The sequence below is a fragment of the Schistocerca cancellata genome, chromosome 1 (assembly GCF_023864275.1).
Source record: "Schistocerca cancellata isolate TAMUIC-IGC-003103 chromosome 1, iqSchCanc2.1, whole genome shotgun sequence".
Classification (NCBI taxonomy): domain Eukaryota; kingdom Metazoa; phylum Arthropoda; class Insecta; order Orthoptera; family Acrididae; genus Schistocerca; species Schistocerca cancellata.
Genome location: NC_064626.1, coordinates 563617867 through 563635391, shown reverse-complemented (window position 1 = coordinate 563635391; position 17525 = coordinate 563617867). Strand labels below are relative to the sequence as shown.

Sequence of the window (17525 nt, the reverse complement as noted above, 5' to 3'; positions counted from 1 at the left end):
TCAGGCCTAAACTCGTGGACTCAGTGGTTGTAGAACAGGGGATCTGTGATTGTAAGGCTGTTATAGCATCACTAAATATGGTTGCAAACGGGAATGTAAAGAAATGTAGGAAATTCTTTCCGCTTACTAGGACAACAACGTCACTAAATATGGTTGCAAACAGGAATGAAAAGAAAGTGGAACTTACTTCTGCTTGCTAGGAGCAACAAAACTCATTCCGATTACTTCAGTGGTTGACATGGAAAATGCATTTCCAGAACTGAAAATGTTGAGCATTAATGGGCAAAGTTGAACAATATTGCACAATATGCCTTAGATAACTATAGGCTGTGCATAGCTGTGAATAGTATGAAACACCTGCCCTCATTAAACAGCAGTGTTAGAAAACTGTTCTGAAAGCAAAGAGAGCTTCATTGCTGATTTAAGTCACAAAAGCATTGCAGACAGACAAAATCTGGACAAAGACAAATGAAACACAAGGAGAAACCATGAGTGAATCATTCAATAATTTTGAAAGTAAGATTCTATCTACCGATCTGACAAATTATTGAAGTTCTCACCTAATGTTGTATCAATAAATGGATCAAAGCCAGCTGTGTGGACACTCAGAGACAGTAATGGCATCCAAGTGGATGCTGAAATACTAAACATCTTACTTCCAAGTTATTTAACTGAGGGTGATCATAATGTAGTTCCTTCTTCAAATTGTCACTCTGCCTGTGAGATTTGGAAACCAGTTGGTTCCATAGCGCACATTGATACTGTTTATTGACTTTGAGAAGGCATTTGATACAGTTCCACACTGCCAGCTAATGAACAAAATAAGACTGTACAGTGTATTAAACTGGATAAATGCTGGGGTTGAAGAGTCCCTGGCAAACAGAACACAGCATATCATTCTTAATGGAGAGAAATCTTAAGACCCAAATACTCCAAGACAGTGTTACAGGACCATTAATTTTCATAATATACTGTTACATGACAAAATTAGTAATGAAACTGAGAGCAAAACTTTTTCTAAGTTTGAACAGCTGGCGTTACTCAGTCGTGCAGATATATCACCAGCTGGGAAGCTTAGACATTTTAACACCATTACTGAGTCAGGAAGACAGCCATCTCAACAATCTTAAAAGAGACTGTAAGCAACCCAACAGAAAATGGTCACAACAGTGAAGAATGAATCGCCTTCAATACTCCCATAACGTAACATGAGCGACACTAGATAGGATGCAACAACGCCAAGCAGGAATTTGACTAAACAGTAAAGACCCTGTAACAAATCTGTTAAGAATATGTAGCAAAACTGAAGACCACTGATGACTATGAAAGTGCAAACTCAATTCACTCATTATAAATGACAACATAGAGCAGAGCCTCTCCTCAGTGACGTAAATACTCCATCACCACTAACTTTCGGCACTCGATCAGTTGGATTGATCGCATTCTTGTTGTTTACACTCAATTCTTGGTTATGGTATGGTAAAATAATTTGAGAGAGGTTGTTCTAGTGCTGGTCTTGCTCTTGCTGGCCTAAGAGATGATCAGCATTCAGAAGCCATGCTTGCTAATCCATCAGTACTGACATTAGCACAGCAGTCAACCCTTAAGGATAATCAGAGGGTCTACAGACACAACTCCAGTGTCACACTGGTCTGGAGGCCTACCATACTGTTGTGCCAGGTTCATTGTTCAGTGCAACTACATTGCATACAACATTGCACTCCATTTGAGAGGACAACACGAGCAGTAATCTGGGAGGGATTGAGTATTCCGCAAAATGGTGTAGGCACTGATATCTCCAAGCCAAGCTACTGACCAGCGCATGCCTAGCTCGCTAGCGGGCATCAGAACCACTGCATCAGGGTGTCATAAACCTCCATTAAAAGCTGATGTAGTGTCTTTGGCAGCCACGAGTCCACTACTGAATTTAGTGGTTCCTACTCTACATTACATAGGCACTAGTCACCATGGGAAAAGCAGCAATGATATGTATTCTCAGTAATAAATGGAGAAACTTTGAATGTTACTTTATTGCATCTAATGACACTTCACAGGTCCTCAGTCTGCAATGTGATGGATTAGTAGGGGTTTCCAGCTCGACAGAGGGCAGCCCCTACAACACTGTATAGAAATGACATAGTGGATGTCAGAAGTTCCATGAAGCTTTCCGTGGATGATGCTGTTATATCCATGGACTTTGCAATGCTAGAAAATTGTGGCAAAATGCAGGAAGACATGCAGAGGATCAATGCTTAGTGCGGGGATTGGCAGTTGACCCTCATTGTAATCAGATGTTACATTTTGCACATAAATAGTCAATCACAGAAACATCACTTGCTGCAATCACAAACATAAACTAGTTTAGAGTATGCATATAGAGTGATTGCAAGTGGAACAACTATGTAAATCTAATCACAGGTAAGACAGATGTTGCACTGACTTTCATTGGGAGAACCTCGGAAAGTGTAATTGATCTACAAAAAGAGGTAACTTAAAAAAATATCATAAGAGCAGTAGCTAAATATTGCTTGTGTGGGATCCATACCAAGACTGGTAGAGGAAATAGACAACACTGAAAGAAGAGCAGTGCATTTATGTAGTAAATGTGAAAGTGTCACAGAGATCCTCAGCCAATTCCAGTATCAGACACTGCAAGAGAGGCACACTGCATCACAGTGTGGTTTATTTACTCTTAAAATTCCAAGGGGATACATTCCTAGAAGAGTCAATCAGTATATTACTCCCTCTTCCAGTTATCTTGCAAAAGGCAATGAAGGCAGAATTACAGAGATTTGTACTCTTTTAGGTTTATCAACAATCAACCTTCCTGTGGACCGTTCAAGACTGTGATAGAGAAGGGGGAAAGTGACAGTAGTAGACGATTATATGATGTACCCTCTGCCCTACAACATAATGTGCCGTGGGGAGTGGAGACATAAGTATGACCTGAATAAAGGTTACATAGACTATAGTTTGAAGAAGTGCAAAAATCAGTGTTGTGAAAATTGTTGTTTCAAAGAATCAGTGAATTTGTATGCTATGTCACTGTTTGAGAAAAGTGTTTCATTGTAATTTTTCAAATTGTAAAAAGTTGCATGTAAACAAGCATTCTGTAAATTGTCACTGTAAAAAAATTCCGTTTTCAGGTATGGGAACAGGGGACACAACCAGCCTTGTACGCATCATGGAACAGGTTTATGCTTTATGACTTCACAGAATCATGGATTTGCAATAAATGTGGAAAATCTTGCAGAGGGATGGCTTCCACTGTTCACAAATACAAATGATAATACAAATGAAGGTCTAATTCATGAATCACTCCCATTCTTTAGGTATGCAACAAAAACACTGGATAACATTTTAAAAAATGCTGCCACAAATTGATAATTTTTATCTTGCATCCTTTCAGCACATGACAATATTTTCCAGATCAAAACATTGTTTTATCAAATGTTGCATATTTTCAGTGTACAATTCCACCCTGAGCACAGCCCAGGACCACAAGATTTGGAGTGCCTTTTTGATGCTTTTCTAGAAGCTGTGAAGATTTGTAAAGATGGTGGTGCACCAGATTTAAAAGGCATTCTGTCTCAGCAGCTACGGCGTCATATTACAACTGCACCATCTGTATTGCACCCTAGAAAAGTGCTTATTCTTGGATCAGGTGGTCTGTCTATTGGACAAGCCGGTGAATTTGATTATTCAGGCTCACAGGCAATAAAAGCACTCAAAGAAGAAGGCATACAGACTGTACTAATAAATCCTAACATTGCTACAGTGCAGACATCAAAAGGTCTGGCAGATAAGGTTTACTTCTTACCATTAACACCAGAATATGTGGAACAGGTAAGATACGTTTCTATATAAGTGATGTTTGTTACTGTAAATGACAAAAAATTGTGATAGACAAGAATTATTTGTTTAGTATGTGTGAATAGCTGTAACTGAAATGATAAAGCCATCTTGTGTGAAAATAAACTTTAGGCAAGGAGATCAGAAATGGGATTCATCAGTGAGCTCTATTATCAGAGTCATGCGAGACATGAAGTTCAAGTTAGGAATTCTGTAATGAAATGGATGAAGAGAGAAATATAAAGAGTTTAGATCATTTTACTGTGATGACAAGTAGTCAAAATTTAAAGGTAATGTAAGGTAACTGTATGAAATAAGCAATGAAACTAAGTGAAACAATGTAAGAGGTGAGGAAATGGTGCATATGATACTGACAACAGTATAGTGGCCTTGCAGAATAAGCCAGACTGTAGTAGAAATGTTAAATAGTTGTAAAGTGGGTGGAAATGTTGATCAAGCACCCAGGAAAAAGTTAATGTTAAGTTACTTGAAATATGAGTCTGATAATCAGTATGACATAATTATACACTCTCTCTCTCTCTCTCTCTCTCTCTCTCTCTCTCTCTCTCTCTCTCTCTCTATCAAAATCTGGTCATCACTAACTAGTCTATTCAAAGCTTGATTGTATATTCAGATTTTATTACAGTAAGGCAATGATTATTGGAAATTAAGATGTGTCTGTGTTGTTCAGTGACAAACATTCTAGAATTAGTGGGTGGCGGGACCTTACATATGTAGTCTGACTTTTGTGCTACATAGTAACTCTTTACCATGGGGAATAGGAACACAGTAGTAGGGGAAGGAATACAAGGAAGACTTAATGAGATGGAAGACACACTAATTGAGGTCTGCAATAAATTTAAGCTGGTAATAGCGAATACTCTGTCCAAAAATCACAAGAGGAAGTGGTATGTTTGCAAAAGGCCTGGAGATGTGGTAAGACTCCAGCTAGGATGCCTCATGGTCATTCAGAAATTTCTGAATTTGATACTGGATTGTAAGATATACCCAGGAGCAGATACAGACTCGGATCACAATTTAGCAGTTAACAAAAAGTACACTGAAAGTCAAGAGCCTCATCCAGGAAATGTGTGCAAAGAAATGGTATACTGAATGCTGAAGTATGATGAAATGCATTGTAAGTTCTCTGAGGCTCTAAGTACTGTGATAATGGAAACCACAATAGGCATTTCAGTTGAAGAGGAGTGGACATCTCTTTGAAAGGGCAATCACAAAAGTTGGACAGACATAAGTACAAGTCAGGTAAGTGTGAAGAAACCTTGGCTAACACAAGAAATATTTAAATTGATCGATGAGACGTATCTAAAAATATGTTAAAGGTAGTACAGGAATGCAGTAGGGAATGAAATGAGGGTTGGAGCTTTAATAGTGGCAATTATTTATTTACAGCTCATACAAAATAGATACCTGTTTCAAAGTTTTACTGACCTTCAAAGTAGTTACCAGCATTGTGTATAACCAGTTGCCAGCGATGTGGAAGTCTTAGGATACTCTTAGTAGTGCCAGTTGTGTTGACAGTTTGAGTGGCGCGGTCTATTGCCCGACAAATTTGTAGCAGTTCTAAAGCGAATGCCGTGAAGTGTTTCCTTCAGTTTAGAAATAAAGTTGAACTCGCAAGGGCTTAAGTCAGGGGAGTGCAGTAGGTGGTATAGCACTTAGCAGCCCCATCAGTCTTACAAATCAGTAACAGCTTGCACTGTACGTGCTTGAGCATTGTCCTGCAAAGTGATGGTCAGGTTCTGCAGAAAGTGTCATCACTTTTGTCTCTATGCTCTTCATTTTCGGTATACAACCTACGACCAGCTTAGAGACAGAAGTGATGACACTTTCTGCAGGATCTGACCATCATTTTGCAGGACAAAGCTCAGGCATGTACAGTGCAAGCTGTTACTGATTTGTAAGACTGATGGGGCTGCTAAGTGCTATACCACCTACTGCACTCTCCTGACTTAAGCTCTCGTAACAATTTCTAAACTGAAGGAAGCACTTCACTGCATTCGCTTCAGAACTGCTACAAATTCGTCGGGCAATAGACCATACTGCTTGAACAGTCAACACAACTGGCACTGCTAAGAGTACCCTATGATTTCCATATTGATGGCGACGGGTTATACACAATGCTTGTGACTACTTTGAAGGTAAGTAAAACTTTGAAATACGTATCTATTTTGTATGAGCTGTAAATAAATAATTGCCACTATTGAAGTTCCAACCCTCATAAATAGGAAGTGCAGGAAAGCCAAGGTGAGATGGTTGGAGGGGGAAAAAAAGTAAGAAATTGAGAAAGAAGTGATTGTTGGAAGGACTGACACATCATGTAGATAAATCAAAACAACCTATGGTGAAATTAAAAACAAAGGGCATCTATGATAAAAGGGCATCTACGACAAAAGGGCATTGGAAATTTCACTGTTAAGTCCAGAGTACACTGAAGGCCTCTATGAGCTGAGCTGGAGAAAGTGGTGGTGGTGGTGGTGGTGGTGGTGGTGGTGGTGGTGTGAAAGCGTCTTAGGTATCTGTTATTCCAAATTACCTTGATTAATTCTGAAGTTATCTTAATACTTACTACTATCAATTCTCTCACAACAGCATAATGACAATATTTCTAATGCTACTAAAATATTACAATTATAAGAGCCCCTATTAGTATTATCAGCAGCTAGATTTTTCTTCAGCAGTTAGTACTAATACTGACTGCTACCAATACTAAGATTTCGTATGATTGTTAGGGTCTCTGGCTTTCAGAGAACAGTTAAATAGCACACTTCTGTCTGGAGCTTCACTATTTCTATTTACTGTAGTATGGACGGACACACACACACACACACACACACACACACACACACACACACACACACACACACACACACACATACTGGGCCATTTTCTGTACCTCAATTTCCCATTGCTATCCTGCAAAACTGAATCGGCATCCCTCAGTAATGAGTGAGATGTTGAGCCCAGAAAGACGAAGAGGTATTAGTATTGTGCTATGCATAGCTTGGGGTAAGTATTTCTAGAAAGGAAAAGACGAAGGGAAAAGAGGAAGGGGGGGAAGGAAGGGAAGGAAGGGAAAAAACAAAGTGAAGGTGTAATGTGGAATGTTGGATATTTTATAATCATTACTGTTATGATTATTTGTATAACATTTTTTTATCATACCGCTACTCTGTTTTAGCTAAGTAATCCTTCAATGTATAAAAATTTTTGCATAACAGGTTCTTTTTAGCTGCCTTTTTAAATAAGTGTATTTTTGCAATTTCTTTAATCTCTTCTGGTAATTTATTGTACAGTTTTATTCCTTGGTAGAAAATGCTGTTTTGAGTTTTATGTTTATTTTTTCTTGGTAAATGTATGTTGAGTCTCTCTTGTTGCATGTTCACGGACAGAGCTGTTAGTGCAGTAATTACCAATGTTATTTTTGATGTGTACAACTGACTGGTAAATGTATTCATGTGGAGCAGTTAAAATCCCTAGTGTTCTGAACAGATCTTTACAATGAGCTCAACTAGTATTTTTGGTTATTATTCTTATGGCTCTTTTCTGGAGTTTGAAAATTGTGTTCATATTTTGTGCATTTGTTCCCCAAAAAGGGATGCCTTAGTCAAGAATTGAGTGTACATGTGAATAATATGTAACTAAAAGACACTGCATGTTACACACTGATGATAGGATTGTAAGGGCATAACATTCTGATGACATTCTGTTTGCAAGTACCTTTATGTGTTCACACCACTTCAACTGAGAATCAGTATTCATTCCTAGAAATTTTGCATTAGTTACAGCTACACAGTCTATAGAGATGCCATCTACATTTAATTTAACATTGTCACTTTTCCTCTTCAAACTGAAATTCATGGCATTAGTTTTCTTTATGTTCAATGTTACATTATTGCTTACTGTCCAATCATGAATTTCATTGAGTTTCATTTGCTTTCTCAGCAAGGAGTTCTCTTGTTTTCTCAGTGACTATAATATTGCTGTCATCAGCAAAGAGGATTTTTTTTTCACCATGAGTAACACTACTGGGAAAGTCGAACAATGGAAAATCCAGGACGGAATGTAACAATACTAGAGAAGGAAAGTTGCTACTCACCATATATATGAGATGCTGAGTCGCGTTAGGCACAACAAAAAGATTCACACAATAAAGCTTTCAGCCATTAAGGCCTTTGTCAGAGAGCTGAAACCAAACTCTCTCTCTCTGTGTGTGTGTGTGTGTGTGTGTGTGTGTGTGTGTGTGTGCGCGCGTCTACTGCTGACAAATGCCTCTTTAATTCTGTGAATCTTTTTTGTGGTGCCAATCATAACTCAGCATCTCTGCTATATGGTGAGTAGCAACTTTCCTTCTCTAGTATTACTACTGGGAAAGTCATTGATGTATATCAGGAACAGTATTGGTCCTAATATGCTACCTTGAATACCTCAGGGAAAAGTGGGTGACCCTTACTGTTCATGTTATATATTAATGACCTTGCAGACAATGTTAATAGTAAAATCAGGTTTTTTTTTTTTTGTAGATGATGGAGTTACATATAATGAAGTAATATCCAAGAGAAGCTGCGTAAACATTCAGTCAGGCCTTGATAAGATTTAAACATGGTGCAGAGATTGACAACTTGCTCTATATCTTCAGAAATGTAAACTTTTGCAGTTCACAAAATGGAAGAAAAAAAAACTAGTAATTTGTGACTATAATTTCAATGAGTCACTGTTGGAATCGCCCATCTCATACAAACACCTGGGTGTAATACTTTAGAGGAACATGAAATGAAATGATCACATAGGTTCAGTCATGGCTAAAGCAGACCTCAGTTTATTAGTAGAACACTGGGAAGGTGCAGTCAGTCAATAAGAGATTACTTATGAATCACTTTTGTAACCAGTTCTAGAATATTGCTCAAGTGTATAAGACCTCTACCAGATAGGACTTGGATGTGTAGACAGAAGGGCAGCATGAGTTGTTACAGTTTCATTTAATCCATGAGAGAGTGTCACAGATATTCTGAAGGAACTGAACTAGAAGACTCTTGAAGATAGTTTACATCTATCTCAAATAGTCTATTAACAAAGTTTAAAGAACCAGTTTTAAATGATTACTCTAGGGATATAAAACAACCCCCCTAAGTATCACTCACATAGGGATCGTGAGGATAAGATAAGAATAATTACTGCATGCACAGAGGCATTCAATCAGTCTTTCTTCCAACATGCCAGATGTGAATTGAACAGGAAGATACTCTAATAAATGGTATATTGGGATGTAACCTCTGCCATGCACCTCACAGAGGTTTGTAAAGTATAGATGTAGATGGAGAAGTACAGCAATATTTTGCTGCCTCCAGACAGCATAGAAATGGGTCAGAATGCACCACTTATATTTCATTGATTCTTCTGGCCTTCTAAGGCATGCCATGGCCATCTCCCTAACCTCTTCCATTACTGGACCAAGATATTCTAGAGCTATCTGGCTTTGTTCTAATTGATTAGATGATATGTAGGCCTTGCTCGTCTTGGGAGTGGTGTTCATTGGCTACAGTCATGCCTTGCTTTTTCTGAAACATCAGCTACAAGATTTAAGGTCTCAGTGCCCTCTTACAGTCTGATCCTGTCATAAAGCTTTACCCTTAATGCCTGCCTAACTGTATATTTCTTTCAAAGGGCACGGCCAACTTCCTTCCCCATTCTTCCCTAATCCGGTGAGACCGATGACCTCGCTGTCTGGTCTCCTTCCCCAAAACCAACCAACCAACTGTATATTCGACTAGGGGACATTTCCTGATTTGCCAATTTCAAACAGTGCCCTGAGAGTGTCTTTTAATAATATGTTTGTAACATTCGATGTAGGACTTGACAGCATCACTTACCAGTCTTTGGAATAACCCAGTTGACAGTAGTATAGCATTTTTTGGTGGCCCGTTTAGCTTAGTCTTCTACAGAATGAAGGGTACTGTAAGTTACCTAACAGCACTTCAGTTGGTCTATCATTATATCTAATGCATGTTCTGTCAGCAGCATATCCTAATTGTGTCATCTCATTAACAGCATCCTCAGTACATTTATTTTTCCTGAATCCATAGTAGGTATTATTTAATCCAGTTAAAATCCACTGGCATTTTAATCCATTATAGCACTTAAAAATAACTTCCCACCAGGGGGCTCATGATTCTTTTGTGAGTTCATGTGCGGCGTACATCGGGTCCCGAGCTATTGCAGCCAATTCTTCCTTTCCTGGCTGCATTCACTTCTCCCTGCCCTCCCTTCCTATCGTCACTCCTTCCTCATTGCCACCTCCTTTCCCTCTCCGTGTTCTGATTTATGTCAACCTGGCTACCCACCTGGTTTCCTGTATTGATTGCAATTTTGTTCCTTTTGCCTGTTCTTTCATCCTTTTTGGCGTTTAGGTCCCCACTTCAGGTTTGACTTCCACTTCAAAATTTCTGTTTAATGTGAGCCATATGGGGAAGAACTCCCTCCCTAACATCTACAGTGTGGATTCCTCTCTCCCTTCCCCACTGTAGCCCCCTTCCACCCTGATAGGTCACCAGCATGTTTAGTCAGTCCATGTGATGGGGCTGTTATGTACCCATATGGCTGAGCCCCCTGACAACATACGGATCACACTACTGATACCTGAGCTGTTCCCTGCCCATGTATGCCAAGAAGTGGTTGCTTATCTTCTTGGGGCATCGGAACTCCAGATGGCTCTTGCTGTGGCTGGGTGGTGCCCACAGGGAGATCCCCTGGTCAGAGTGGGTGGTATCAGGGCAGATGCTTGGCACATGAAGCGTATCAAGCTGCAAAAATCTGGCGGTTCTCAAATGGCTCTCTCTTTCACTGGTGAAGGATCATTGAATGCAGCTTCATATGACCTGGCAACCTTCCCTTCCCTGGCTACACCATGGGAGGAGAACCAGGCTCACTATCTTGGGATGAGGCCCTTTCCCCACTACCTCATCAGTACTTGGATGGATGGTGACACATTCACCTCCATAAAGCCATTGTTTTTCATGGAAAATATCGAGGAAAAGTTTGATGAAATGAAGTCTCTTAGTAAGATGCAGTGAGGCTCCCTGTTAATCAAAGCTGCTTCTGCCACCGAATCTGCAGCTCTTTGTGCCTGTGATCATCTTGGCAATGTCCTGGTGTCTATTACTCCTCATCAGTCTCTGAATATGGTCTAGGGAGTAATTTTTCATCCTGCAAACTGATGAACTCAGGGATAATGTGGAGTGGTGTGGCACTTATTTTGTTCAATGTCTGCAGGAAGGTCAGAAAGACAACCACACCAATACTGGTGCCTTCATTCCGGCTTTCGATGGGGTTGCCCTCCCGCAGAAGGTCAAGGTTATGTGCTACAGATGTGCTGTGAAGCCGTACGTCCCTCCACCTGTGTGGTGCTTTTGGTGCTTGCATTGTTTTCCCATTGTACAGCAGACCCTTTGTGTGTTGACTGTGGCCACCCACTCCATGAGGGAAGCTCCTGTGTTCTGCCACCTCTGTGTGTCAATTGTGTTGACTGCCACTCCCTTTGCTCACCGGATTGCCCAGCTTACAAGAGAGAAAAACAGATCCAAGAATACAAGTCCCTGGTTCGCCTGTCTTACGCTGAGGCTCACCAAAAGTATAAGAGACTCGATCCAGTGTCACTATCTTCATTTGCCTCTGTTACTTCAATTTCTCCTCCTCCCCCCCTCGTCATTACCCTTACCCTCTCTCACCTCCCCCTCCCCTGCAGTTCCCATGACCTCGTGTCTTGCCTCTTGCCACATGATCATCCAGTGGAATTGCAACAGATACTATCATCACATTCTGGAAAGGCAATGTCTTGTCCCCTCCTATTCTGCATTCGGTCTTGTTCTTCAAGAAATGCATTTCTGTGATGACCACTCTCCAACATTTCGTGGTTATAGGGCGTTTGGTTAGAACTGTGCTGTCCCTGGGGTAGCATCTGGGGGTCTGAACTTTGGTTCGCTCCAATATCATTAGTGACTGGATCCCCATAAGTACCATTTTGGAAGCAATAGTGGTTTGAGTGCAAATGACTCTGGCAGTCACCATTTGCAATGTCTACCTCCCTCCAGGTAGGCCACTTCCTTATGTTGCACTGTCTACCTTAATCCAGTAATTCCCACCTCCATTTCTCCTCCTTGGGGACTTCAGTGCCTGTGGAGGAGTGTCACTTCAACAGGTACAGGTATAATAATTGACCAACTTATGACAGACCTCGATTTGTTTCTCCTCAATGATGGTTCCCCTACCAACTTCAGTGCCACTCATGGCACCTTCTCTGCTACCATCTCCTCCCCTGCCCTTGTGGCTTCCCAACATGAGTCATCCCATGATGTCCTTTTGACAGTGACCACTTTCTGGTGGTTCTATCGTTCCGCTGCTGCTGCCAGCCAGGCAGGCCCCTATGCTGGGCATTCCGCATGGCCAGTTGGCCTTTATAGATGTCTGCTGTGAACTTTGATGCCTCTCTCTTGAATTCCATTGATGTAGTCATGCAAGGCATCTCTGCCACTATTTTTCATGCCACTGGCACCGTTGTCCCCCTATCCACATGTCCCCCTCATCGTCGACCGGTACTGTAGTGAACCAAGGATGTCACAGTCGCTGCAGTGATTTAAGCGACACCCTTCACAGAACAACCTCCTCACTTTTAATCATTTCTGTGCTAAGGCTCTTTACTTTATTAAGCATAGTAAAAAGGAATGCTGGGAGTGCTATGTTTTCTCCCTGGGGACGTATGCCTCTTTATCGCAGGTTGGATCAAGCTCTGTAGCCTTCTGGGCTGCCAGCAACAATCCGCAATCCAGGATCTGAACCTCCAAGGTGCTTTGTGCACTGATCCATTGGTCCTCATAGAAAACCTTGCGATATTGCGACAGCATTGTTGTCCTCTTCCTACCCTACCACCTTTGTCCAGCAGAAACACGGAGCTGAACAGACTCACCTCTGTTTCATGCCACACCATGCTGAGTCTTATAATAAAATAAAACGAAAGGCATTACAGATAGCAGACCTCTAAAACCTCAAACAAGAATTGGCCCTCTGTAGTTAGCAGCCACTTCTAGTGGTAATAGATTAGACTAAACAACATTGTTTCCCCCCTGCGGGTCTGGGGGGTAGAACAGGCCCAAGGTATCCCTGCCTGTCATAAGAGGCAACTAAAAGGATTCTCTCACTTTTCAGCCCTATAAGTTCAGGTCCCATTTTATGGTTCGACCTGCCACTTCCCAAATTCTACAGAAGTGCGGGCCTTATGGCAAAGGATGCCTTACGTGGTGCACGAGTTATCCATACTGTCCTTAGATTCGATCTCCTGAACCTCTTGTCATGGCTTTGCATCTCCACCTGCAATTCAACTATTTGGGCTAGGACACTTTCTGGGATACGTCACCTTCTTCCATTGCCTCCTGACAATATTGGATTTCTCTGTGCCCAATATCCAGCACGGTAGCCAGCCTGCAGTCTCTAAGAAGGGCAAGGTCGATTACAATGCTGACAGATATGAACCTAAATCGTTTCCCTCCCTCGCTACCCCATGGGAGGTATATAGGGCTACAGAAAGAAGAGAGCCATATTGGCCTTGGTATTTAGTCTGTAGTAGAATGGATGGGGACTCGTTTCTACCTATGAAGCCACAATTTTTTGCTCAACACCTTGAGGATAAGTTTGGGGAAGTGACAGTGCTGTCAGAGATGAGAAGCGGTGCAGTCTTGATTCAGACAGCATCCCCAGTCCAATCCCAGGTGTTACTTGCTTGTGACTGGCTGGGTTATATTCCTGTTTCTGTCACTCCCCATCTGGTGGCTCCAACACCACCACTCCCTACCAGCTCTGCACCTGTGGATGAGATGGAGATCTCAATGCCCCCTGAAGACCTGGATCTCACTGATGCCTCATCCACAATAAGAATGGATACAAATACTCGGTCCGTGGCAGCAGGTGACCCTGAGGCATAACCTGCAGATGTGCGTGCTTCATGCCTTCCCAGCCTCATGATAGTGTCATCCTCCAGTGGAATTGCTGCAGTTTTTCCACCACCTGGCTGAGCTACGGCAGCTGTTAAGCTTTACACCTGCTTCTTGCATCCCCCAGGAAACCTGGTTCCCAGCAATGCGGACCTCTGCCCTTTGTGGTTATAGGGATATTGCTAGAAATGTAGCGGCTATAATAGAATGTCGGGTGAAGTTTGTGTCTATGTCCTAAACTCAGTATGCAGTGAACCTGTACCCCTTCAAACCCCTCTTGAAGCTGTGGCTGTCAGGATGAGGATGAAGCAGGAAATAACTGTCTGCAATGTATATCTTCCTCCAGATGGTGCATTACCCCTGAACACATTGGCTGCACTGATTGATCAACTCCCTAAACCTTTCTTACTTTCGGGAAATTTTAACGCCCGTAACCCCTTGTGGGGTGGCACTGTGCTTACTGGCCAAGGTAGGGCTGTCGAAACTTCACTATCTCAACTCAATCTCTGTCTCTTAAATACTGGGGCCCCCACACATTTCAGTCTAGCTCATGGCACTTACTTTGCTGTTGATGTATCCCTCTGCAGCCCAAGACTTCTCCCTTCTGTCCACTGGAGAGCTCATGACGACTTGTGTGGTAGTGACCACTTTCCCATCTTCCTGTCACTCCCCCCACTGCCATTCCCCCAGGCATCTACCAAGATGGGCTTTAAACAAGGCAGACTGGGAAGCTTTCACCTTTGTTGTCTCCCATATGTGGTACCATCGAAGTGGTAGTTGAGCAGGTCACTAGAACAATCATTTCTGCAGCGGAACATGTGATCCTTTGTTCTTTAGGGTGCCCTGGCGAAAGTCAGTACCTTGGTGGTTGCCGGAAATTGCTGAGGCCATTAAAGGGCATCATCAAGCTCTACAATGACATAAGAGGCACCCTTCTGTAGAGCTTCTAATAGCTTTTAAACGGCTCCGTGCCAGCGTTCGGCAGCTTATAAAAAGATGGAAACGGGATTGTTGGGAGAGGTAAGTCTCCACCATTGTGTGCCATACATCACTTTCCCAAGTCTGGATGAAGATCAGATGTGTTTGTGGGTACCAGACCCCAACAGGTGTTGATTAAACATCTCTCATCTGATGAAAAGTGACATCTCCTCATCATCAACTGGATCTGGTGCGATGGCGTCTTTCCATCCCAATGGAGAGAGAGCACATTCATTCCAGTGCTCAAATCCGGTAAAAACCAATTTGATGTGCATAACTATTGGCCCATCAGCCCCACCAACATTCTTTGTAAGCTGTTAGAACATATGGTAAGTCAGCAGTTGTTGGGTCCTGGAGTCACATAGCCTACTGGCTCCATGCCAGAGCGGTTCCTGCCAGGGTCGCTCTACCCCTGATTATCTAGTTTTCCTCGAGTCTGTCATCCAAACAGCCTTTTCCAGATGCCAACATCTGGTTACCATCTTTTTTGATTTACCAAAACCTTAAGACATGACCTGGTGACATCATTTCCTTGCCACATTATATAAGTGAGGTCTCTGGGACCCGCTCCAAATTTTTATCCAAAATTTCCTATCGCTCCGTACTTTCCGTGTCCAAGTTGATGCCTCCCATAGTTCCCCCATACCCAGGAGAATGGGGTCCTGCAGGGCTCTGTATTGAGTGTATCTCTGTTTTTAGTGGCCATTGAAGTCTATCAGCACCTGTTGGGCCGTCTGTCTCACCTTCTCCGTATGCAGCTGACTTCTGCATTTCGTACTGCTCCTCCAGTACTGGTGTTGCTGAGCAGTGCCTACAGGGAGCCATCCACAAGGTGCAGTCATGGACTCTATCCCACAGCTTCCAGTTTTCAACTGCGAAGTTGTCATGCACTTCTGTCTGCATCGTACTGTTAATCCTGAACCAGAACTTTACCTTAATGATGATCCACTCACTGTAGTGGAGACATATCGATTCTTAGGACTGGTTTTCAACATCTGATTGATGTGGCTTGCTCATCTTAGTCGGCTGAAGCAGAAGTGCTGGCAGCACCTAAACACCCTCTGCTGCATGAGCAACACCAACTGGGGTGCAGATTGCTCTATTCTGCTGCAGCTCTACAGAGCCCTTGTCCAATCCTACCTTGACTATGGGAGTCGGGTTTATTGTTCGGCAGCGCCCTCAGTATTGTGTTTACTCGACCCAGTGTACCTCTGTGGTATCAGACTGGCAACAGGAACTTTTAGGACGAGTCTGGTGACCAGCATCCTGGTGGAGGCCAGAGTCCCTCCATTGAACGTTAGGCGTAAACAACTGCTCACCAGTTACGTTGCACACATAGGTAGTTCTCCTGAGCATCCAAATTACCATCTCCTTGTCCCATCCATGGCAGTTCATCTCCCACATCAGAGGTCCAGGTCAGGACTTACAATTGTTGTTCATGTCCGATCTGTTCTGTCTGCAATGGAGGCCTTGCCATTGCCAGATGTACACCTAGGCTGAAGCTTCACCTGGTCCTTTCCCATGGTCCTAAGGACTTAGTTAACCCTGTGGCTTTCCGCTGTCACTTCCTCTCGTTTCTTGCCATATACTGGGCCCATGAAGTAGTTGGCTCGATGGCTGATGGTTCGATGGATGATGGTCACGTTGGCTTCACGTATGTTCATGGAAGACATATTGAACAGCACTCCTAGCTAGATGGCTTCAGTGTTTGCAGAGCTGGCAGCCATTTCTCGTGCTCTTGAGTGAATCTGCTCATTCCCTGGCGAGTCGTTTCTTCTCTGTACTGACTCCTTGAGCTGCCTACAACTTATCGACTAGTGCTACCCCCGGCCATCCTTTGGTAGTGACCGTCAGCAGTCCATCTATGCCCTGGTACAGTCCAGTCATCCCGTGGTGTTTATGTGGACCCCAGACCACGTCAGAATCCCAGGCAATGTACTTGCCAACAGCCTGGCCAAACAGGATCCACGGAAACCGCTTCTGGAGATCAGCAGCCCTGTAACTGACCTGCGATCATTATTATGCTGCCAGGTTTTTCAGCTTGTGGAGACTTAATGGCATAATCTCAGTATGCACAACAAACTGCGTGCCCTTAAGGAGACTACAAATGTGTGGAAGACATCCATGCGAGCCTCTCACAGGGACTCTGTGGTTCTCTGCCAGCTCCGCACTGGCCATATGTGGCTAACACATGGCTACATCCTCCTTTGCGAGGACCCACTCCTGTGTCACTGTGGCTCACATATGACTGTCGTCCACATCTTGCTGGACTGCCTACTTTTAGCAGCTCTGTGGCGGACTTTTAACCTTCCCAGCACCCTACCTTTGGTGTTGGGCGACAATGTCTCAATAGCAGATTTATTTGGTGAGCATTTAGCCTTCTCTCTGAGGTCACCAGTCCTCCTTCCATTTCAAATCTGTCTCACTTTATTTGCATTTGTTTGTCTTGATGGTCGTCTTTTCCCTACATGTCTTCATCTCTCCTTGTCTTTTTGAGATGGACATTTTAAAGTGTGGCAGAGTGGTTGGCTCATCCACTTTTATTATTGTGATCAGCCAGCCCAGATAATTTGCTCTATGGTTTTAATACCTTCTTCTACTTTTCCTTGCAGTGTACGTTTACCCTATTTTTTTGTTTGTTTCATTTGTTTTCGTTTTAGATGTGGTGTTGGGTGTTTTTGTACTTTGGGCCTTGCT

The 17525-nt window shown here is 42.7% G+C and overlaps 1 protein-coding gene across 1 annotated transcript in view; it reads left to right on the top strand.

Annotated features, from left to right (window-relative positions):
- The window catches only part of LOC126181199 (CAD protein), a 572589-nt gene that overhangs the window by 119639 nt on the left and 435425 nt on the right, over positions 1–17525 (top strand). The window contains exons 5-6 of the mRNA XM_049924752.1: positions 3147–3332; positions 3468–3846. Coding sequence (XP_049780709.1) covers positions 3147–3332; positions 3468–3846 — 565 coding nt within the window. The remainder of the gene's footprint in view (positions 1–3146; positions 3333–3467; positions 3847–17525) is intronic.